The sequence below is a fragment of the Cheilinus undulatus genome, linkage group 5 (genome assembly GCF_018320785.1).
Source record: "Cheilinus undulatus linkage group 5, ASM1832078v1, whole genome shotgun sequence".
Classification (NCBI taxonomy): Eukaryota; Metazoa; Chordata; class Actinopteri; order Labriformes; family Labridae; genus Cheilinus; species Cheilinus undulatus.
Genome location: NC_054869.1, coordinates 39,183,036 through 39,206,486, shown reverse-complemented (window position 1 = coordinate 39,206,486; position 23,451 = coordinate 39,183,036). Strand labels below are relative to the sequence as shown.

The window sequence follows — 23,451 nt, the reverse complement described above, 5'->3', positions numbered from 1 at the left end:
AAATTACCTCAGCTTCAAGCAATTGCCTTTTCCCTTCCAAGGGAGCAGTTTGATAGCATCAGGAAAAGGTTTGGGTATGGATTAGGACTGAATTAATGCTGTTTCCTCGCACATCTTTCAGCCTTCAGAGAAATAAAATTGGCATGCTGTCAGTCAAAAATAGGCATTTTAGTGGTATATGGTAGTGTTTTTCTGACTGGACATCAAAAAGGCCCTTCAAGAAAGATGTCTGACGCTGTCTACCAGTAACAGAAGCTGGCTCCATCTCCTTAATCCTTGTCATGCTAATTTGAAGTTCCACCAAGAATAAATTAGAAAAGATGACAAAAGATGGGACTGGAAATTGCGACTCTACCCAGGATGATTTAGTGTCAGATCAGGTTACTTTTCATGATAAAAAGACCGATAACACCAATCATCTGGAAAGTAATTTAGTGGAAAGTTTCAGCATTAAATCTCAGTGAACCACTGGTTACAAATGATTAAATGAGCAGCTCGTGGTCAAACATTGGTGTGTCATTACAAATTACTGCATCTCTACATCACTGTGATTTCAGCCTTTTGTAAGTCATCATTTACCTGTCCTGAGGGATCGTAATAAACCGCTAAAGTGGCGGTAATTCAGCTTGACGTGAAGATTGAAATACATGACTGAACAGCACAAACAACACTGAAATATTGTTGGAGGGAAATAATTGGACTGGACTTACTGATGTGCTTTATCGTCTGTGATCACAGTTTGACAAACTCCTTTTAAGTTTCACACAGCTTTGTTTACTACCACCTGCAATCGCTGAAACTGATGAGCAGAGGCGAATGTTTTGTTCTCTTTATCGTTCCTCATTCGGGATGCTGCTTCATTGAATTGTTTTAATTTGACTCACACTACTTGTAGGTCCCCCTTTTCTCTTAACAAGATGAGTTCATTTAAGGTTAGGCTGTCAGATGATGGGAGGTGATTTCTCTGAATACACAAGCGGGAGCTATTAAGTCACATACGGACTCATTCCATCTCAGTCAATTTCCGATGAGCACAAACAATATGTTCAACAGCTGGTTGGATGCATTTATATCTACTTCAGCCTAATTTAACTTCTAGAATATGAATGTAATTTAACGCTGCACCATTTACTGTCTTTAGTAAACAAAGTATCTGAAACACTATCAAATGTTTACTCTGCAAGCTGAGACACATAGTGCATAGATTCTCTTATATGCTGCTAGAACAGAGACTTTGAGCTCCTATCTAAACTCAGTCCTCAAATCTGAGGCCTAATAAAGTGAAACCACACTGCTCCCACCCACTCATTCAATGACACCATGATTGGCCTCAGGGGAGTTTGTCTTTCCCGATAGCATCACAACAAAAATGACAAAAGACACCAAAAAGCATACAAGACATTAATATGAAAAAATATTATTTAGAAAAACACCATTATTTCACTATTAAAGCATCACATGATAACATGTAAGGATGCTAAACAACAAGTTCATTGAAGTGCAGAGTGACAGGATCATACTGTATGACCAGGGTGTGCTGAGCAAAGGATGTAATGTCTCTTTTAGGCTCAGTCTTAATACACCACATGCAGCAGGGATTCCAGCAGCAGTTTGTCTTCACTCACTGAAATTAGCAGCAGTTTGACTTTAACCACTGAAAATTAGCCGGGAAAAGACCCAAAAATCAAGGGCTTTAAAGTCTGCTGAAGAAAGGAAGAAAATATTTACATTTGTTGGTGCAGGCAAGCTGGCGTGACATGCAACACTGAAGTGTTTACCAGAGGCACACTCCAAACAGAGTCGTCGGCAAGATTTGAAAATGATAACAATCTAATATCATCATTTCATGTTGATTCAGTGCATTGTGATCCTTTGGATTTGGATCATGCATTTTTAGAAAACGCTTATAGAAATGTCTGGTAGTGTCTGTTCTGTGCCCCAAAGGCAGTAGATCATACTCAGACCAGACGGGGTGCTGTGGGTCCACTATAGCTGCCCATCAGGAGGAATAAGCAGTAAACAGCTTTATTTCAGCTTAAAAGTGCTGTTTTAATAATGAATATATCTTAACTATGTCAACCACAGTCAGTACTAATCTTAGCTGATGAAATATGTATAGAAACATTTTGAGTCGTAACGGTACGTTAATAAAAACACAAGATTAAGCTAACAGTAAGCTAAAATAAGATTAAGATTACCGTAGAACCCACAAGCATTCAGTAAGTGATGAATATAACCTGAACTCAACTCTACACCCCCTCCTCTTTCCTTGAAGGAAAATTCAAATCTTAAATTTCAGCAAATCAGCCATTCTGTAATATATCTAAGGTGACAAGGCATCTAAAGATGGATTATGTTTTTTAGCAGTATTAAAAGTCCTGCGATGTCTGGTTAAGATGATTACTTTGATAGGGGAAAGATTAAAACAACGAAGTAAAATAAGAAGACTTTGTACATTTACATGATTTCTGTATGGTTAAATACTGAAGTTATTTTCGTGAACACTTCAGGATGTGAACGTATCTCATGCTTAAACAGTTTTTAAGATAGAATATTAAAGTTAAGAGTTGTACCGTGAGAATTGGTCACATTAAAAATAAACTAAAGGTTTATTTGGTGTTAAAATCAGTGTAGTTTAAGTAAGAAATCCTGGGTATGTTGATCTCTTTTTCATTTTAAATTAGGCTGCAGGCCAAAGTTTTAAAAACAAGTTCAACAACCACAGATTGATCTTTTCATAGGTTGCCTTAACTGAGACATAGATAAATAAATATCTACAATATGGAGAAACAATGGAATCGAAAGCTTCGGTATCACTGAACTTCTACATTAATCCACTCCATCACTGATGAACCGAGCTGAAGGGAGCCTTTGTGTTTATTAAATCAGGTCCACATAAGCGCCATATATAAATATCCACAGTGTGGATCTCTGAGGAGTCCAAATATTCATTATGTAAGCAGATATGAATCTCTTTCTTTCTCGCTTTCACCCACTCCCCACAGAGCACACAGTTTTGTTTGGCAGCCGGGCTGAGCAGTCGTATTTAAAGTGACGTCAGTGTAAACCCCTATTGTGTGTGTAGATCCACCTTTTTGGGACAAATAGGTAAGCTTGGCACCCCTACAGAAGGGTGCTAAAAAGTGGGACAGTATGGGTCAGTTCTTTGGGACCCTTACAAAATTTTGATATATGGTTACGCAAAAAACATTGGACAGATAAACATCTTATTTCAGTATATAAAGTGCCTAAATTAAGGCCTGATTTGGTTTTAATTAGTAAAAAAATAATTTTTTGGCTGCACTGCAAAAACTAAGGTGTGGACATAAATTGATTAAGACTTAGCATCAGAATCAATATCAAGAAGCCAAATAATACTGGAATATTTGTATTCCTTAATCAGCACATGCAACATTGGCACCCAGTTGATTGTCATTATCCTTTAGTTTTGATAAGACATTGATATTTTTGATACCTTAGTTCAACCACTAACTCACAGACCATATACCCCCCACCTCCAGCCCCCTGCTCAGTCACCAGCTTTAATCTGTCATTCAGATCAGTAGGCGTGTTTACCACCGAGCAGCCACAAAGAAGACAAACCTTTGGTCTATCCAAACGCCATGTTAAGCACAGTGTGGTTCAGCTGCTGCACACACAAACACACACGCCCCCCACCATCTTCATTAGCCATTAGGAGCAGCCAGTGGAATCAGCCTCTGACTGTGTGCAGGAGTTTAACCGCCGTAGTGAGACGGAGAGACAGCAGGGTCTTAAATGGTGCTGGTTTTTGATTCTCTTTGTAGAGCTCGGTCAAGGTTCTGCAGATCAAGGCATCAGAATGATTGTCGTACAGAAAAAATAATTTAATGGTGAAGAAGGTAGATCAAGATAGTTGATGTTTAAGACTATTTTCATGATGAAACATCATGATACCTTTGTAAGTGTGGGATATAAATTCCATCTTAAAGGTATATATTTAGTTACACATTGTACTTTTGCATCACTCTCTGCTCTTCTAATGCTTTATCTCTTATTTCCGCACTGCTGTTAGACATCTTGCTGTCTTTTTTCTTCTTTTCAATTTTGGCCAACTAACTTCTATTTACCTGCATTCATGTCATGAATTTTTATCATTAAAATATCAATTTTTTGCACAAGCAGTCAAATAGTTGCATTAAATGATTTTCATATTGATTTTTTTCCAACCCCTTGTAAAACGGTTCTTAAGTGTCTGTTTTTAAATTATATTTATTTTCTTTATACCCATTCAGAAGAAAACAATAAAGAGAAACAAAGCTTTTTAGACCTAGAGAAGGGAGTAAGACAAAACGGGTGCTGGGATGGCTGAGGGCTAAAATCAATGGTGAAGCCAGGCTAAGTACCTGCTATCAGCCCTTCAGTGCTTCCATGGTGAAGATGAAGTTGAATCAGTCAGCCATGCTTGTTTTTGATAGTTGACCCCAGACGTCTAATCAAAGCTTTGGCCTATTGATCGCCGTTGGTTTTGGTCAAGGTTCGCTCCCAGTAACCACTGAACCTCGTAGGGCCGGCATGCTTCAAACAGAGCTTGCTCTTTAATCAAATAATTGCATGAAATCCCCATGAACCCACACTCTCATCTGACTGTGGAAGCTGATTCTGACAGTTTATGTAATATTGTGAAACAAGCAGTCCAACAAGCACGCCCACTTCTCCCTGGGAGTTTCAGCTTCTACACAACTGCTGTCATCACTTTTGTGTTTGAACAACAAGGATGCCTTTAGGGACGTATATCTTGCCCTGCTTTCCTTTTTTAAAAACATATCTTACTTATATCTGTGACAGTTAGACTCGTACACTGACTTTAAGCCTGACTGTTTTGGAGAAAAAGTACATTTCTTCTTTCAGGTGTGCTTTAAAAATGTGTTCTTAAAGACCCTAAATACAGCTAACTTGGCCATAAATGTCGCTTTAACTCCACACTTAATCTCATAGCGATAATACAAGTTTTAAAGTGGCTGTTGTTTCTCATTTCTTCCTAAAATAGCCTTGTCATAACACGTGACAAAAAGTGGGAACACCATAATCAGATCTCATTTCACCATCTGGGCAGAATTTTTCTGAATGGGCAACCAGCTGCAAAGACGGCTGCTGAGAAGAGAGCAGCAGTGAGGCATGCTGGGACCATAGCAGCGTGTCCCAGCTCAGCAGAGGAAGGAAGACAAATTTAAGTCAACTTCAAAGTAGCTAATGAGACAAATTGCATATGTTGCACTTTATCGACTAGGGAAAACTCAGAGCAATTTGGCCTTAGTCATGGCCAATGGAGTAAGTCTAGGATGTTTAATGTCACACAACTTCCTTGAGTTAAATTAATAAAGTGAAGCAAACCATAAAGCTTGTAATTAACTCCAGTAGGCGCCCTGCTCTCTGTCACTTTAAATGAAGAACTCGTTGGCCTCTGTCTTGCTGTCACGCTGAATGTTAGCACAACTTGAGTGCATTTCATCAAGCAAAGGACATGCAGCTGCCAACGTGGTTTTTTAAGTTTCACATAAAATAGGAAAGACTTGTGACCTGTTCTTTATGAGGGAGCCTGAAAAGTTGGCTTAATAAGATAGATTGGCACAAGGAGTATGAATTTGGAGTGCAGACTTGGCATGAAGTCTGAGCTGCCAGTGCCCCACTCCAACAGTGAGTTACTGCATCCAGAATGCCATGTACAGACCTGCTGTATAGAGAATTCAGGCTGGTATCAGCTAGATAAAACAAGAATAACCTTTAGACAGAAACAAACGTAGCAAGCAGGTGAAGAACAGATGGAAAAAGTAGCATAAGAGCTACACTGAAGTCATGGCAAAGTACCAATCATTGAGCCAAAGTGAGAGAGACAGTGATGGGATAAAGTCACATGGAGTGATTTCAGGCAGCAAGTGCAAATGACATGTTAACTAACAAATTTTTGCCCTCCATTGTTTCCGTGTTTAAATGACGGACTCCTTTCAGACCAGCATGCTGATCATTAACTGTAAATTGACATGGAAATATAGAGTTAAAATTTCAACCTCCCCATGAGTACAGTCCACATCAGAAGAGATTCTTGTCTGTTTGAGACACCCATGGTTGTGAAAATTTGAATGTCTCTGTTGTTAGTGTCTCTCTACTCTACTAATCTATTTAAGAAGCTGTGAGGAGGCACATTATCAATGAAGCTGTCAATCGTGACGTTACATATGGTCTTTTTCAGATCAAAAAATGAATTAAAACAAAATACTTAGAAAGGGATACTTGGATGTTACTAAGAACTATAATAACTAACTTTCAAGATACAATCTGGTTTAGCAAATGTTTATTTGAGGTGTATTTTAACTTCATACTTAGACTTCTATCCCCTTGGTTAACATGGGGGATGCTATATGGCCTGTACTGCTGCCAGTCAGCTAAATCTTTAAGCTTCACTCTTCATTCATCTAAGGCCTTGTCCACATGCAGACGAAAACGATATATTTCTGTTTCGTTTTGAAAAAGATTTTCCATTTCAGGAAATGTCCATGTAAGCACAGAACCACTGAAAATGACCTAAAAGGTTGTAGTATATATGCCAAGCCTTTAAGCAGCGCTGTAATGCTGCCACGGAAATGCACCAAAAAAGAGAAGAAGATTATGGAAAACTGCCCAAAACTTTCTCCTGGTTGCCCTTCTGGTTGTTCTCCATGGTGGATTTAAGAACATCTGGTGTCTTCTGTTCTTGGTGGTGGTAAAGGAGCATCAGATTTTGCTGTAAAAGCCATAATAAGCTGAGTAGCTTCTGCAGCATGAACACAACCCTGTAATTCTCCATTGTTGTTTTGGCTTGACCCACGCATTCGGCTTAAGTGGGCTATGCTATGTATGACGTAATCGTTTCAAGAAAGATGCAGTTGGCTGTCTACACGGAGATGAAAGGTAGTGTTTACGGCTTCCAGAAACGCTTTTTCCTTAAGGATGAAATGCCAATACGACAAAAAACGTTCGCGTATACTCCTGATTTCGTCTTCATTTGGGCGGGGCCTAAATACACAGTCTGTAATGCTGATAGTAAAGATCACTAGCCTGGTTAAATCTTTGTTATCTTTTGGTTTCACATTTAACAGTCTTGTTTATTTAAGCTCCTAAGTTTTTAGATAATAGTGAGGCTGACATAAAAATAAAAGCCTCTATGTAGAAGAGAACATTAATTATTTTAATGTTCCATAAAATCCAGAATACAAGTCACATTGTGTAAAAGATGCAGTCTGTTTTGGGGGTCTCCCAGAGGGGAGAAAGAGCTTCCTGGTTGACAGTTTCATTCAGTGAAGTCCACAACATGTAGTTTCTATGTTGTAGTTTCTATGCAGCTATGTAGGTCTGTCTGGCATCATCTGTTTTCACCAAGTGGAGTTTACTGTCCTGCTAGCCACCAGTGTGTAAGTTGAACTCTCAGCTGACTGCACCATGATAGTTGTGAAGTACAGACCCACTGCCACTTCTTGGTTTTAACTACAATCAAAGCAGCTATCACAAAGTTTATTTGCTTAACCACTGCTTTCTTTAATGCAGGATTATGACCTAATGAAGGACAAAAGCCGTTAAAAGTGGCTATGCTAAGCAAGGCTGTGCTGTTTTGTTGGCCAGTAGGCTTTTAGCAGTAATGCAGCTGCTTCCAATGCACAGTAAATGGGGCAAACTGTCAGTTGCACAAGGTCATGTGAAGCACATGTTTTATCAGTTTTCACTGGAACATAGTATGCAGCCAGCTTCAGATCAAAATAATAGGTATTCAATTACATATTAAGCCAGGTGTACACTGTGTATTTTCAAGCCGACTCTATAAAAGTCGTGAATCATTTAAGACACACAACCAAAGAGCATAATTTATGTGCTTACACTCTATGGTCGGATGACTGTGCGTAATCTGAGTGCTCAAACTGTGAAAGTGAATTCAGGGCGGGCTATAACAAATGTCAATCGAGATTCCTTTGAAAAGTCTCACACACAGAGGTTGACATCATATCCACTGTCTTGTTTTCACAAAAACACAACTAGCAGCTTAAAAATAGTTAATATTCTGTCTCTGCTGGTAGGCCTTATTTCCTGTTTTTTTTTTTTTTTTTATTCCCTTTACTGTTAAAGAAAGGAAAAGATAATCAAAAACATCAAAAAGTCTTCCTGCTGTTTTCGAGGCGGTTAAAGATGCTATTCAGAAGTTTACAAAGAAAAAAATGCCTCAAAGTTGGGGATTCTGCTTGTGGTTCTGTTCTCACTGTGGAAGTATGTGCAGTTTTATGACCAAAATATCAAACATGACAGAAATTAAACTTACCAGTCAGGTACAACAGGTCAGTCCATGGTTTGCCCTTTGAAATCTTCTCTATACTACATACCTGACTCTGAAGTGAGTTATGAAATTCAAAACTTGTGTCAGAATCAGCTTAAAAACAGTGTACACATCTTTAGACATTTAATGTGAATAATAATGACTTTTTTTGTCCGAAAATGCTTCTTATATAGGCTGGATCAGTAAAGACATAAAGCAACCTGCTTTGTCCACAGGAGGGCGAAAAACTTTACTTGCTAACTTATTATGAGTCAGGTGTTATACCTGAGCAGGCCCAGTAGAGGGGTACATGTATTCCTGCCTCACTAACAACTCAGGGAAAGCTCTCAGACTTATTAGGTGTTGTAGAAAATCTTTTCTCCTAATAATAGAATGCCATGCATTCAAAAGTAGCTCAAACTTGTTCAAAGATGACTTTATAATTTCCCCAACAAGTCCAGTCCTACAGTAACACACACCAATGAGTTCACACCCTCATATGCATGCAGACACTTCATCATCCCCTCACATTTAGCTCACCTCCTCCGTCATGTACGGCTTGTTCCAGTAAAACGAATGCTCACACTTTGTGTCACATATATCATATCATTAAAACCATTTATGCAAGATACACGTGTTGAGTTTGTTTTAAACATGATTCATGAACACCGGTGGTTGCTCCCCTTTAACCTCACTCCCTGTGACGCCAACTAAAATGGATACGATTAATTTAAAAACACATTCATTGAGCAGATATGAGGCCCAAAATCATCCCCACCCACCCCACAAATGCTTCCAGCATACATGAAAACTCTGATTCACTGTTCAAACTCTAATAATCCTCAGCTGTGTTTGTGTTTCTGTCTCTTCTACATACTAAAACATGCATACTGTACGTGTCTGCACACGCCTTTACATCCATATGGTATGCTGCGCTGCTTTGGTAACAGCTTCAGTGTTTGTGTCTGTGCTCTGGCTCTGTGTCGTGTGTTGTGGAATGGCTGACATTGTCGTCTGTGAGCCCGCCGCTCGATGTAAACACTTTGCTTCTTAGATTTTATTCACTCCCAGACATGCACATGCACACATTTCAGCTGTATCGATGAAATGATGAGAGATTATGATGGAGCACTTTTGACAAGGACATGCACCCAAAATAAGGGCGGTTGTGTAAGAGTTTGCCTGCAAGTCATGCCTTCCCTCTTGGGATTCTTGATAGTTCAAACATAAGGTAAACAAACAGCAACAGTGCACTACAGCTCTTATTTCCTGTATATATTTCCTCCAGCTACACATAAATATGTAGTTTACCCACTTATTTAAATATAAGTTGTCTTTATCTACACTTCTACTGTGCTCAAAAGCATACTGGGTATGTGCCTGGGTAAAGTTAAAGGAAGTTTGAAATATTACATGTTTGGAAAGCAGTCAGGCCTTTTTCTTACATAACATGGTTTCTGCCTTGCTTCACTCTTTTTGGGGCCTTTATATGTTCTACCAGAGGTTTCTATGAAAGAGTTCTGTCATTGCAACTAAATGCAGCGCTAAAATTTGAAACTGAAAGTAGCTTTAATGTGTAATTGAAGTAATTGTCACTGTCAGAACTCTTCCATAATGGTAGTATCTGTGGTTATGACCATGTCTGATATTTCACATATTCCATGTAGATTTAGAGTGAGCAGAGATAGCTCTTCCTTGTGTATCATTTAGTTCGGTACACCCTAAAAAAGCTGACCTTCTCCTTTCAAACTTTGTGGTTTGGCTGCTCTGCTCGCTCTAACTCTATATAATGATCTGTGTCCCTGTGGCTCAGCGCTCTCATATTGCCTTTTTGTTTTGTTTCTGTAGATAAGTACTCTGTGTTGAGGGGTGTAGCGGGCGAGGGGGAGAGAGGGAGAGAGCAATACAAAATGCCATTTAAACATCTCCCCTTTCCAGGTATATAACGACTGTGTAAATGTCTCTCTGAGGACACAACACAGAACGACCTGCTTAACTGTGTGTGCTGACTGATTGCCATGTCTTTCTTCTCGCTCACCCCCCACCCGTCTGTCTCTCCAATTGACTTCTCTCTCTCTCCTCCATCCTCCCATCCTCCCATCTGCCTGATCTCGTCTGTCACTCATCCCTCCTCTGTCTGCTGTTCGTCTGCCTGGGTGTCTGCCTGTCGGTCTATTTGGCTTCTTTATTTTTATTTTATGGCTTGTTTTTTATCCCACTGTTGCATGCACACAAACACAAAAACACACATTGATATGAAATAATCCACACCTCCCTGCCATCTCTCTCTCTCTTTCTGTCTCTCTCCTCCTGTCCCCTCTGCTCACGCACACACACAACCCACCTGCACGTCACACCAGACTCAGGCAGATGGTCCATCTGCCAGACAAGCTGCCGACCCGTGCCCCCACAGCTCAAATGAGCACCCTCTTGCCCTGGGCGGTCAGACCCAGAACCAGAACCCCAACACGGCCAACGCCACTGCCCCCACCGCCACCCATTACCAGCCCCCAGCATGCTGCGACATTCCCTGTGCCCTGATCGTGCAGCACTCCTATGAACCCGCCAACCCCTCTGAGCTGACCCCCAAAATGAGAATGACCACCTTCACCACCTCACCTCCCACCCCAAGGTTATACATACAATAGAGGATAAAAATGAATCATTGGTTAGTACAGCTTGAAGACAGATGTTATTTTTAAATGAATGATCATGTATGAAGAATGATGGATATCAAAGAGCAGGGTTCAAACTTTGATTTTCAAAGTTTTACTACAGCTAAAGTACCTCTTTTTTGAAAAACAGTCACATGAACTGGCATATTGCCAGCTAAATAAGTGTGCAATGATGCCAGTCTGCCATTAGAGGGCATTGTCTCTCCATCTAGCGGCAAGCAGAGCATCATCTTTGAACTGACTGTCAAAGGTACTTGCTCTGTAGAGTTGTATATTCAGGTAAAGTATTTATTTTGTGTAACTTTTTGTAATGCAAATAAAGCCAAATAAGAGCACTATGTGATATGAGCTTGGCTTTGCTGTACAAAATAAAGTCTTTGCATTACATGATAAACAAGAGATGTATATTTAGATACATTTCAGGCTTTTTAGATTTTTATTTTGCTAAATATACATTAATTTTAGTGTTAACGTCTTGTAGCCTTAACAATTTGGAAAGTACAAAAGGAACGGAAGACATTACAACTTGGTCCCGCTGCTGTGTCCCCCCTACCTCTGTCCCTGACAGCTCCCCGTTAGCCTCCTCTCACAGACGGCAGACCATTTGTGATTCACTCTTCTCTCTCACTTCCTTTCATTTATCTGACACCAACTCTACCCTTTGGATACCCCCTCCCCTCCTCTTCCTCCAAACCGTCAGTGTGTGTATGATAGTGTCGCGACAAACAATAGTGCCCCCTCGTTCTCCCCTTCCTCCCACCGTCCCTCCTTTAGATGGCAACCAGGGGGCACCAGTGTCGGTCCCCAATGCCCGTGAGCTACACAAAGTAGGTCCAGAGCCCCCTCCAGACCCCCAGATACCAAGGACACGGTCAGTAAGTCTTAACTTTACCCCCTGAATAATATCACCCCCCTCCTTCACAAAACCCTTCCTCCAAAAGAATATGTCTATGAAGTTTGTGACACCGTGCACTTCCCACCACTTATCCCTGAGACTCCCTCCACCTTAGATAAACAGAACCACATTGTCCAGACAATGCAATGATTTAAAATGTTTTTTAAAGCCCCTCTAACACTTTTCCTCTCTGTACCTTCACTTCTGTCATTGCAGCTCCTTTGCACCACTCTCCGCTCTTCCTTATCCAGTAAAAGCATGAAAAACCTCCCACTGAGTGTCAGCATCCTTTAGACTATGTGGATAAGTTATTCTATGTGAATAGAGTTACCTTAAGTTTCATTTCAGTTAAGTTAAAGTCTATAATGTTTGCCTTGTCTTAAGTAGGAATTGTTAAGATTGTTAAAACTGTGTTTTCTTGAATTTCGTTAATCTACTTTATCTGATAAATAAGACACAGCTGCAGTGATTTATTGTGTGACCTGGAAAAAATTCACTTGAAAAAGAGATGTCCATCTCAACGTGAATTTTTGGCCTGCAGGAGAAATAAACATAAAATAAACAAGTATAGTATAAGTTTAAGTAATGTATTTAGATTATGATGTTATGGTTATAATGGACCCTGGAATACAGAGCACGCAGCATGACAGCCTCGTGTGTTCAATGTATATTCCACTCCCTTTAAAACCTTAAGAAGTCTGTGTTTGTTTCTCTCTTTAATATCCTGACCACAGCTCAGAGTGTGCTTCTCTATCCCTCCCTCCATTTACCCCCCTCTCCTCCTGTAACATCCATGTTTACATGTGATATCAAACATGTATCTATTGTTTTATTTTGCAAATTCCTCACCTTCACTCTCACACATAACTACCTCAACTTTAATTCCTTTTTCATGGTGCCAAAATCTTTAACAACACGCTGATCCTCATCATAATCATGTTGTCTAACACCCTTTTCTCGCTCTTCTTATTCATAATGATCGAATGGATTGCATCCTTATCGTGGAATACACAAACGCCTCATCTTTATCCACTTCCTCTTTGTCAAAATAAAACCTCTCTGCACATTTGCACTGTTCTCTCCATTTCCCTACCCTCATTCCTTTCCTTCCTTTTCCTTCCTTTATCCAACTTTCCTTGCATCCTTCTCACTTTTCATCCCTCTGATGTTTTCCTGATGATCCCATCTGTAAATATTGGCTCTGGATCGTTCTCCAACCCCATCCCCTCTTACCAACTTCTTCCCTTTTTGGTATTCATTCCAATTTCCTCCCCATTAACTTCTCTTTCCTTTAAACATTTATCATCGCCACGTCCTCTTCTCCTCCCCCCGCCCCTCCCCACCTGCAGGACGATAAGGAGATCGACCTGGAGCACCTACACCGCCGGGTTAACAGCCTGTGCACCGAGGATGAAAGCCCCCACAAGCAGTTCTCCACCTCTTCCGTCGATTTAACGCCCCTTGACATGGATGCCCTGCCTGCCGCGCGCCAGGCACTCGAGCAGATCAGCGATTTCCGCAACACCCACATCACAACCACCACCTTCATCCCCGAGCAGATCCAGACCCTCAGCCGCAGCCTCTCTGCCAAAGCCGCCGCTGGGTTTTCCGCTGGTTTCGGTAGCGGCGGCGGCCTCCAGGACCACCGGACTGGCGGGGTGGGTCCTTTCAGGCAGAGGGCCCCCAACGGTGGCTTCTTCCGCAGCCCCATTAAAACAATGTCCTCCATCCCCTACCAGCCCACAGGCCCAGGACCCAACTTTGGATACGGCAACGATCCAGACAGGGGCACCTCTATATGAGGAGCTGTGAGGATGCGGGTGGTTCAGGAGGAAGAGGCGGAGCAGAAGGAGGAGGCGAGGACGGCGAGGGTCGATCACTGGATGATAGAACAAATAAGCTAAGCTAAAATGTCAGAAGATAGAGATCCGTGTACATAGGAATCTTTCTGTTTTTTCGGTTCTGCTTGGGTGTTTCCATTTTGTACGTGGAGAAGACGGAGGAGGTGGAGGTCTGTCTGGGCGTTCCTTCTCTGCCTGGTGAGGGAAGGAGATGGTGGAGCTTGATTCTTTGCTTTATTGTTGTTGTTCTCGTGATTGTTTGGGGGATTATTTTGGGGGATACGTGTGAAAGGGGATCTGTTTTTATTGTTTCTGTTGTATGACATGAGGACTGCCTCATATACCGGAGATGACTTGACTATTGCTTTCTGAACCCCACGTGAAGGGTTTACTTTACACTTCTCCAACCACAGGAAACGCTTTCTGTGAACTCCAGGGCTGCCATTGGTTTAGGACTAGTGGTGTCTTTAGCCATGTAACAACTCAAATGGGCTAAGCAATTAGTTGGTTTAGGGAGAAGTATCCAACAGATGTTTTCTGAACCCCTGGGAATACATTCAGAAGCCCCTTGTGGTTTTGCAAAGGCCACATCTCAGTGAAGTTTCCACGTCTTACTCTGCCTTTTCACAACGTGGGAGTCCTACTGAGTCCCTTCACTGTTACCTGGGGTTCTAAGTGTGTGATTATTTCCAAGATGGTGTCCACACAGTGGCCTGATTAGACTTTCCAGATGAAGACAACACCATCACGGAGCATGGGTCTGGAAAACACCATGACAGTGCAACAACATGACACTGTACAACCACCAAATCGGTGTTTATCGATCTTCAAACTTTTTTCTGCCATTTTGGTGCATCAGCCTGAAACTGTTTTTGATGCACATGAAAGACTCTTTGTCAGTCCCACTGCACTGTACCAGTGCCCACAGACCTGTAAGTGATTGTATGTAGATCTGACCTTTTCTTTTCTCACCTGTACTGTGCTCTCTGCTTTTCAAGTCAAGGTGAGATCGGCTAATCAGACTCTTAGAGGGATATCAAAAAGGGAAGATACATAAAAAAACAACTTAAGTGAAAAAAAACATAAAAGACAAGCTAAAGGACTTCAAAAAGCTTATGCTTATTCTATGTCTTTTATTGATTTTTGTTTTTGAAAAAATAGATTTTAATGCGTGGAATGTGTTTTGGTCAGGAAGTACAAAAAATAACATTGTTCTGAGCTGTCTACTTGTTTTTATTTCTCTCGGCAAACTTTGGAAAACTAAATGAGTGCTGTAGTCTCTGGTTTTGCATCATTGAGTCATTTTACTTTGATTTTTCTTTGTTTTGCTGAAGTTAGTGCTGCCATGACCGGGTGTGTTTTAAAGATAAAAGCTCATTCATGGAGGTCATGAATCAGGTTCACGTAGTTAGATCATTTTTGTGTTGAGGAGAAGCCATTGCGGCAACATCTTCAGTACAGGCCTTATATGTCAACTGTCTAGCTGTACTCTCCCCAGTTGACCTAAAATACCACCACGTACTGGAGACGTGTCGGAGCAGCAGATCTGTGGTTGTGCTTCAGGGTCATCAGAATGTCAAGAGACAACGGCCATCTGAACCCAATGGCTGCCTTTTCTGCCATCAGTCCGAAATATCCTTTTCTTTCATAACTGTAATGTTAAGGGTACTGTTTATATAACTTGTTTTTTTAAAGTGCCAATCAATTAAAATGAGACCATTAAGGTGCATTTGGGGGCGGGGTGCAGGGAAAGACCTGTTAAGAGCATTAGAGGAATATTTTGTGGATTGGGGGCTTAAATGGAACCAAATCTTTTTCACTAACACTGTATTAATAATTGATAATGTTAGTTGTTTAGGTCAAGTTTTCAGTTTGTTATCTTTAAGAACTAAAACTGCAAAATGTCGTGCGTAGAGAACTCAGTCAAGCCACAGTGTTTTAAAGCAAAGCATTCTTAGGCATTCTTTTCTTATATTAGGCTACAGTATGGCTATTGAATGACAAATAGGACACAGACATTTAAAAGGTTTTATTTAGTATAAATGAAAGAGACATTATAAAAATGTATATTTTACATGTTGATGCTATTTTTGTTTAACAAAAAGAAAAGAGTATATCATGACAAGCTTTAGTGTTGAGTTTAGCCGCCACATCACCGCGTTTGGTTTCCCTTTATCCGCCCATGGTCGACATAAACACATCCAAACACCAACTCTGCTTTTCTCACGTCATCTTGAGTTCATTTTATGATTTGCTGGCTAAATAACAAAAAGCAGCAAGTTGATGAAAAAGAAAGCATGCACAAACTTGCTCTTGCGCTATCTGTTAACATTTTTAATTTCATACATAGAACTACAGGATTTACTTGATAATTTTCAAAAATTTATGATGTACAGTATTTAATATAGGCCTATTTTGTTGTATGTGTTGCATATTATTCAAAACTGAACAAACTGGGGCCTCTGTTACAAGTGGCAAAGCTTTCTGTGTATAATTTGTCTAATAAACAGGTTTTCTACAGTGGGATGGTATCTGTTGTTTTTGCTCATCTAGACAACCATTTTCAAAAAGCAGTACAGCAAGATTTAAATACTGTAAAACTCAAAAATAAAGGCCCAACACAATTTAAAATCACAGCTCTGTATTTTTGAAGCAATGTTGTATGCGATACTTGTGAAAGTCAAGTTTATTAGCAGCAAGAGATGGCAGGAACTGACCTGGCAGGTGTGCAGGCACAGGAGCCAAGCTACATTGGAAGATAGGATCATTTTGCCATTTTTTTAGAAAAACAAATATGAAAAACAGCATTAAAGTAAAAAAAAAAAAAAAATCATACACCTGTGGGCTTTACTGATATGATGACCAGTAAAATACATTTAAAAGGGGAAGATTTGCGAAATACAGAGTTAGGCTCTCTGTGTTAGCCGTTTGTGTTTTTGTGCAGACTGTACATCTACTTTGAAGCACATTACATGTTTAGCATCAAGCTAACAACCCAGCTAACAGCAGTAAAACCAAAAACCCAGACCTGGTGATGCAAGGCATTAAGGCTCTAAATGTGCTCTGTCTGCTTTAAAGTAGAATCTGATTTTCATAAAAGTTGGAATGTTGTGTAAAATGTTAATTTAAAAAGGATGCAGTGATTTACAAATCTCAAAAACTCATAATTTGTTCACAATAGAACATAAACAGTATTTCTGATGTTTAAAATGAGACATTTTACCATTTCATGAAAAGTAACTGCTCATTTTAAATTTGATGCCAGCAACATATCTTGTAAAATTAGGAACGGGGCAACAAAAGGCTGGAAAAGTAATTGGTGCTAATAAAAACATCTGGAGAAGCATTTTGCTACTACTTAGATTGATAAGCAACAGGTCAGTGACATGACTGGGTATAAAGGAGGACTTTAGAGAGGGAGAGTCTCTGAGAAGTAAAGATGGGAAAGAGGTTCAGCAATCTGCAAAAATCTGGGTCTAAAAATCGTAGAACAATTTCAGACCAATGTTCCTCAATGTAAAATTGTGCAGACTTTCAGTATCCGCCTATCTACCTTACATAATATCATCAAAATATTCCGAGAATCTGGAGAAATCTCTGTGGACAAAGGACAAGGTCAGTATTGGATGCGTGTGATCTGCACGCCCCTGGGTGGCAGCACATAACAAACATGCATGATTCTGTACTGGAAGTCACCAAGGGCAGAGGAACTCTTCCAGGAATCACTAGCTGTTTCTCAAAGCCAAGGAAGGGTCCTCAAACGGATGTTTTTGAAGGAAACTACGTCATCGACTGCCATTGGAGGACTGTCCCAATCTCGAGGATCCTCAAAATTTTTCCTTCAAACAGAGAATTTCCAAGGATGCACATGTGCAGGAATTACCCACAATCCAATGCACATTGTTTTCCTTCTCTTAAAGAATAAATAAATAGCGTAATACCAGGAGGAAGCGAGGTCCTAGCACACTCAATACACTTTTAAATGTCCTGTTTCTGACGTGAATATGTTGTTATCATTATATCATATCACCAAAGTAAAGCTGGATGGGTAAAAGTAGAGTCATATAATATGATTATACTACATAATTATATTGTATGATCATATTAAATAATCAATATGATTAAACAATCATATTATTATATGTATTATGATTGCATGATGATGTGATAGCTTATTAGATGGTGTCGGGTAAAACTTGTGAAAGTTGTTGTTAGTACCCCTCCCATTTTGACTTCTGCCGCCGCCGCCGTGTATATGGGCATGACCCTTCCTATGATGTAATCACGCACACTCGCTAGCCTGTGTCAAATGTGTGTTCAAGAGTTGCCAGGGAGGACTCTGGCCTCGCCTCCAAGGGTCCTGACTCGGGGGGGATCCTTCCCACAGAGGATCCTGGACTTTGAGAAACAGCTACTGCCTGCCAACACAGATGGCTGTGCCATCCACAAATTCAAGTTAAAGCTGTAACATGCAAAGCTAAAGCCGTATGTGAACATGATCAAGAAACACTACTGTCTTCTCTGGGCCAAAGCATATTTTAAAATGGACTGAGGCTAAATGGAAAACTGTTCTGTGGTCAGATGAAACTGAATTGTCAGCTCAGAGTTCAGAATCCTGTGTCTCTGATAGAATGGGGTTGCATTAGTGCTCGTGGCGAGTGCAGCTTACATATCTGTAAAGACACTATCAATGCTGAAAAGTATATGGAGGTTTTAGAGCAACACACGCTCCCATCCAGCAACTGGTCTCCTAATTTCCCGGATGTTTACAGACTGTTGTAAAAACAAAAAAAAGGCAGGGATGCTACACAATGGTATGGCCCTGTCCCTACTTTTTTGAGATGTGTTGCTGCCATCAAATGAAAAATGAGCTAATATTTTTCATGTGTGCCTGGACTGTAGTAATAAGTGAGCTGATGGTGAGCTGATCCAGAAAGGTCCCTAGAGCTGTTCTTAGGAAGTCCCTCGTGTGGCTCCAGGTTTGTGGATATAAGTTCACAGTTTACACACCAGCACCACCAGGTAACTTGGTATCTGTCCTGTCCTTCACTTTCCACAGAAGTGTTGCTCTCTCTCGTTCAGACCTTTTAAGTCTCCGTCAGCAAACACTGTCTTCTGTTTTCTCTGTTCTGTAAAGGTATCCCCTTTTTTAAAACAACTTTTTTTGTTTGGATGTATTTGTTGTCTCTTTTGCAGCCTTCAGGTGCAAATAGCATATCAGTGCACTGCAGTAGGAGGAACATGTGGATTGCCCAAGTAGTACCAATCAGCAGTTTTACCCCAACATTGTTTATGCACTTTTTTCTCAAATTAGTTAAAAATACTTTCCTTCCTGAAAGGGGCCAGGCTGACCAACATCTCCTATGGCTTCAACATCAACTATGTGCAAGTACCTCATACAACACCATTTCAAAATACCTAACTCTAAACTATCACTCTTTTACTAGCCTGTATCCCCACTTTTTACCAGAACGGAAGCAGATCTTGTTAAAGCCTGTAATTATTTACAAATGAAATAATTTGCCAAGAAATAAAGATAACCCTCAAAAATGGTCAGAGTAGAGTCTTTAAAGATCACTTGGAGATTTATGTTCATCCACAGAATCTGAGTGCTGCCACTCAGAATCTCAATGTGTTGGATAAAAGTGGGAGAAATCTGAAGATCAATGAGGACTGGAGGGATATGAACGGCTCAGCTGCACGCTGCAGTGCTGGCAAAGGAATGGAAATAAATGTTTAAATTATGAACACATGCATTTTTCATCTCTTATCAATATTTAACACTTTAACATATTCTTTAAAGAACTACAGATTACTACTGTTCAGCCAGCACAGAACCCACTGGTGATTATCGCAACAAGGGGTCTCTCCATCTCTCCCCACACTCTGCAAAGATGGGCTGGTTTACAAAGCAAGGCCGAACAGTCATGTAGTGGCTCATTTTTTTATTGATATCTTGATATATGAAGCTGAATATTCTTTCAGGTTTAAATCTAAAACTACAGACTTTCAAAGTTTGCTATGTACAGCTAGTTTTTGAAGAGGCTGTCTTGTATAGCACCATTTAATTTACTGAAGTAAATAAAAGCATGGTTTATTAACTGAACTTTTACAGTGATTATATTTATTAACCATTGTGAACTAATGCTCATAATTCTAAAGTGTAAGGTGTCTTTCCCATCCATATTTGTTTAAACATCTTTAAGTACCCTGACATGTCACCATGTTCAACTCTACAAACTTAACATCTTTGTGGATATTTCTACACATTTTTGGCATTATATTCAAAAAGGCATCTCAACAGTGTTCTGTTTAAAGTGTGATCAGATGATCTACTTATTCCACTTGAAATGGTTCCTGGAAGTCCCTTCTTACTGGTAAGTTAGCTGAGATCCAGGTAAGTACCTGTGCTTTAAAACAAACATTTTATCTGACTGCAAAGTTTTATGGTTTATCAACTTTTATGATTCAGTAACAAAGGATATCTTGTTTATTTAATCAGGATTTCTCAATAAAGGACAACTTTTAAGGCTGGGATCTGGAGCGAAGGAAAACCGTGCCTCTTTTACAGGTCTAATTCACTTGCCACATGAAGTTCTGATTTTTTCATGTTCAAAGCCACTGATCAAGAAGTAACATGTGAGTTGATTTGATCTGTGCTGGAACGTTATCATAATCAATAAAAATGTTATCCTGTGAGAGAATAATCCATGCATTTAATGAGGGAATGGGGGGAAGGGGCAATGTTAAAAAAATGATGTTTGAATGTGTTTAACTGATCAGGAAGGTTTCCATGTGCAGAATCAATATGAAGTTAAAGCATGAGCTCAGCTTTTGTCTCTTTTACTTCAAATCGACTCCCACTTCAAAGGTCTGTATGCTGCTGTTAACAGCTGGATAGACTCTCTGCTGAGGTAGACTGCTGTCAAGTTCACTGAAGCACTACGTGTAGTTTACTGTTTTAACCAGGAGGTGGCACTATTTATTTCCCTGGCTCTACCTCTGTATCTGAGGCTTGACTCAGTGTGTGCATTAGAACAACATGAATGGAAGAAGTTTTCATAAAGTATATTGAAAATTGATTCAGAAGTCTTTTTTTTTTTTTACAGCCTCAGTCCTTCCTGTTGTTATCCTTAGATTCTCTGTTACACACCTGGAGTTAATTTACTTATTTTTTATTCTTTTTTTTTTTTTCAACTTTTTAAAGTGCAGAATGTGTGGTGTTTTTTTCAGGAGATATGATGTAAAATTGGGACCTACAAATAAAAACCTGTGTAGCCTGTTAGAGGAATTTAAAGAGGCAAAATTTTTATTTTTGGCAGTAAAATTGACTTCAATTGTAAATTTTTAAAATACTTTTACACATCTATGAGGGCATTTTTTAATTTAAGAAACTACATGCTAATGAAAGTACCATTATCTAACCAGGTTTTAATAACTGTACATTTCAAACAGTCTTTTAATAGCAGAGGTGTAAAAATTTAAATCTAAAATATGCCTTAATGTTGCTAATTAGGGCTGGTCCTGTTAAATAATCAGCCTTAATTAAGCTATTATATGCTACTTTCCGAGGGTCAAAAAGACACAGACATTTTGAAGCTTCAAATCCCTTAAAAACAATCCTCTCTGTTTCAGGCATTTAAGAAAAGCCTCAGTTAAGCTAACGTTTGAAATCCCCGTCCAGCTCCCCTCACTCCAGTCTCGTGCCCGTCACGCCCCGGTCTCCCAGGAGACGGGAATGAGAAGCAGCAGCACGTAGACTCCTCGCGCGCACTGGAATGGTAGTCCCCCCCCTCCCTCTCCCTCGGGGAGCCCCCCAGGCGTGACCAATGGAACATAGAGTCTCCATTGTGACTGCGACACTTTAATAATCGCCAGCTACAATATCCAACCTGTCGGTAGCTTCAGGAGCCCGGCCGGGCCCGTTGGATGGGGGGCTTGTAGGTGGGACGAGGGGGCGAAACGTCGGCGCCAGACCTCTAGCCCGCAAGACGTCCCAATGATGAATACATGAATAAAAAATAGCAAAGATTGATGTCGGAATATCTCTGAAATTGTGGGATTTCCTCGCTCCTAACTTTTTTTCTCTACAACTTTAGGCGTGTCGCCATTTAGAGACTGAACCACAGCACAAACTTTCACGAACTAATTTAAGCCCTAATATGTGTCAGCACTCTTGTTTTATATAGGCTAATGGCTGCCTACCTCTGTTAAGCTAGTTTTTGTAACGTTTGTGAGGAAATGGATGGATTAAGTCATTAAAATGATGGCGAAAATAGAGGCTTGTCCTAGTCGCATGGATAATGTACCTTTGTACACTGGGCTCCTGTATCTAACGTAGGCTAGCTGTGGTGTTATGCTTTTTATCCTACCGACCGTGGCAATTAGCTTAAATAGCTAATTTCCACCCAGTAATTAGCCCATTGTTCATTTGCCAGGTAAGGCCTAACGTTTACCTCATTAGGCGTGCTTGCTTTGATCAGTAGGCTGCAGGTACTTCGCTTAATAGCTATAATTTGTACAGTTTATTTTACACCTACTTCCTTACGACTTATTTTCACCTCTTTTATGCCAGGCTATGATGAGCCGAAACAATAACACAACATGAATATTGGAAATAAGATAAGGCATATTAGATCACATCGTGTGTACGCCAGTGTGTGTACTTTCTCCTCAGTGCTTCCAGTCGCCACTGCGCGCGCATACAGCTCGTGTCAGTACGGAAACATTGTTGAGCGCGAGACCCCTGCTCATGTTTCCGTTCCCTGTGAAGCCCTTTTTACCGACAGGGCGTTCCGAGGGCCAGATCAAAAGGTTTTAGAGCCGCTACAAAAGAAAAATGGAAACTGGAGATCATCTGAGGATGAATGAATCGACAATGAGCGCGCGAGCCCCAGGAGCCCCAAACTTTTTTTTTTTTTCCTTTTTTTAAGTTTCCAGCTGACTTTTGGTCCAGTTTTATCAGACCCAATCATTCCCTTCTCACAATCTTTTAGTAATTTTACTACTTCTTGGTTGCATTAGCAACTTTTTTGAGAACACATGCTTATATTTCCCTTTGTGCTATATTTGAGCTGTTTTGGAGGAAAGGATTCTTATACACCTGTGGTTGATGTTTATGTCCACTTTATATTTGGGATTTGAAAACGTATAACTCAGTTTTGAGCTACTCTGGGGTAGATTTAAGTGAGGTCAACCGTGTGGGACACAGTCTAACTCTAAGGAGCAAATGAACCCCCTTGGACCTCCTTAGCACCCACTTCCTCCCCTCCCTCTCTCGTGTCTGAGATGTGGACAGGTAGTAACTCTGTCCCAGCTGCGCACGTCTCGCGCTGTCCACGCTCCTTACCTAAAACCATCACCACCCCACGTGCGTCCTGTGGGAGGTTCCCCTTACCTCCCTTTGCGTTAAACACTCCTCAAATTGTAACGTTATCATAAACAGTCCGACTTCGGGGGGCAATAATCACCTCTCTCGGGCTTAACGAGACTTCTCATTGGACGTCAACACGCGACCAGCGCGAGGAGGGGGGCTCCCGGACGCGTGCCGCTTTTTAAACGGACGCCGCGCCGCGAGACACCAGAGAAGGAGTCCTGCACGCGACAGTCAAATTCTCATAGAGCGACTGCAGAGCAGTGCGTGCCTCCGAGAAGTTTTTTCAGACTTTTTTTTTTGCGACCGTAACTTCACGTAGGCCTACCTTTTTGATGCTCTCTGTAAAC

At 40.6% G+C, this 23,451-nt stretch overlaps 1 protein-coding gene across 2 annotated transcripts in view; it reads left to right on the top strand.

Annotated features, from left to right (window-relative positions):
* grid2 (glutamate receptor, ionotropic, delta 2) overlaps window positions 1-16,198 on the top strand; it is a 923,745-nt gene extending 907,547 nt beyond the window's left edge. The window contains exon 16 of one of the 2 annotated variants that reach the window (XM_041786464.1): window positions 13,237-16,198. In XM_041786464.1, coding sequence (XP_041642398.1) covers window positions 13,237-13,689 — 453 coding nt within the window. In that variant the 3' untranslated portion in view covers window positions 13,690-16,198. Of the gene's footprint in view, window positions 1-10,677; window positions 11,059-13,236 lie in introns of those variants that run through there. The other variant, XM_041786465.1, reaches the window with a different exon arrangement.
* The last annotated feature ends 7,253 nt before the right edge of the window (window positions 16,199-23,451 follow it).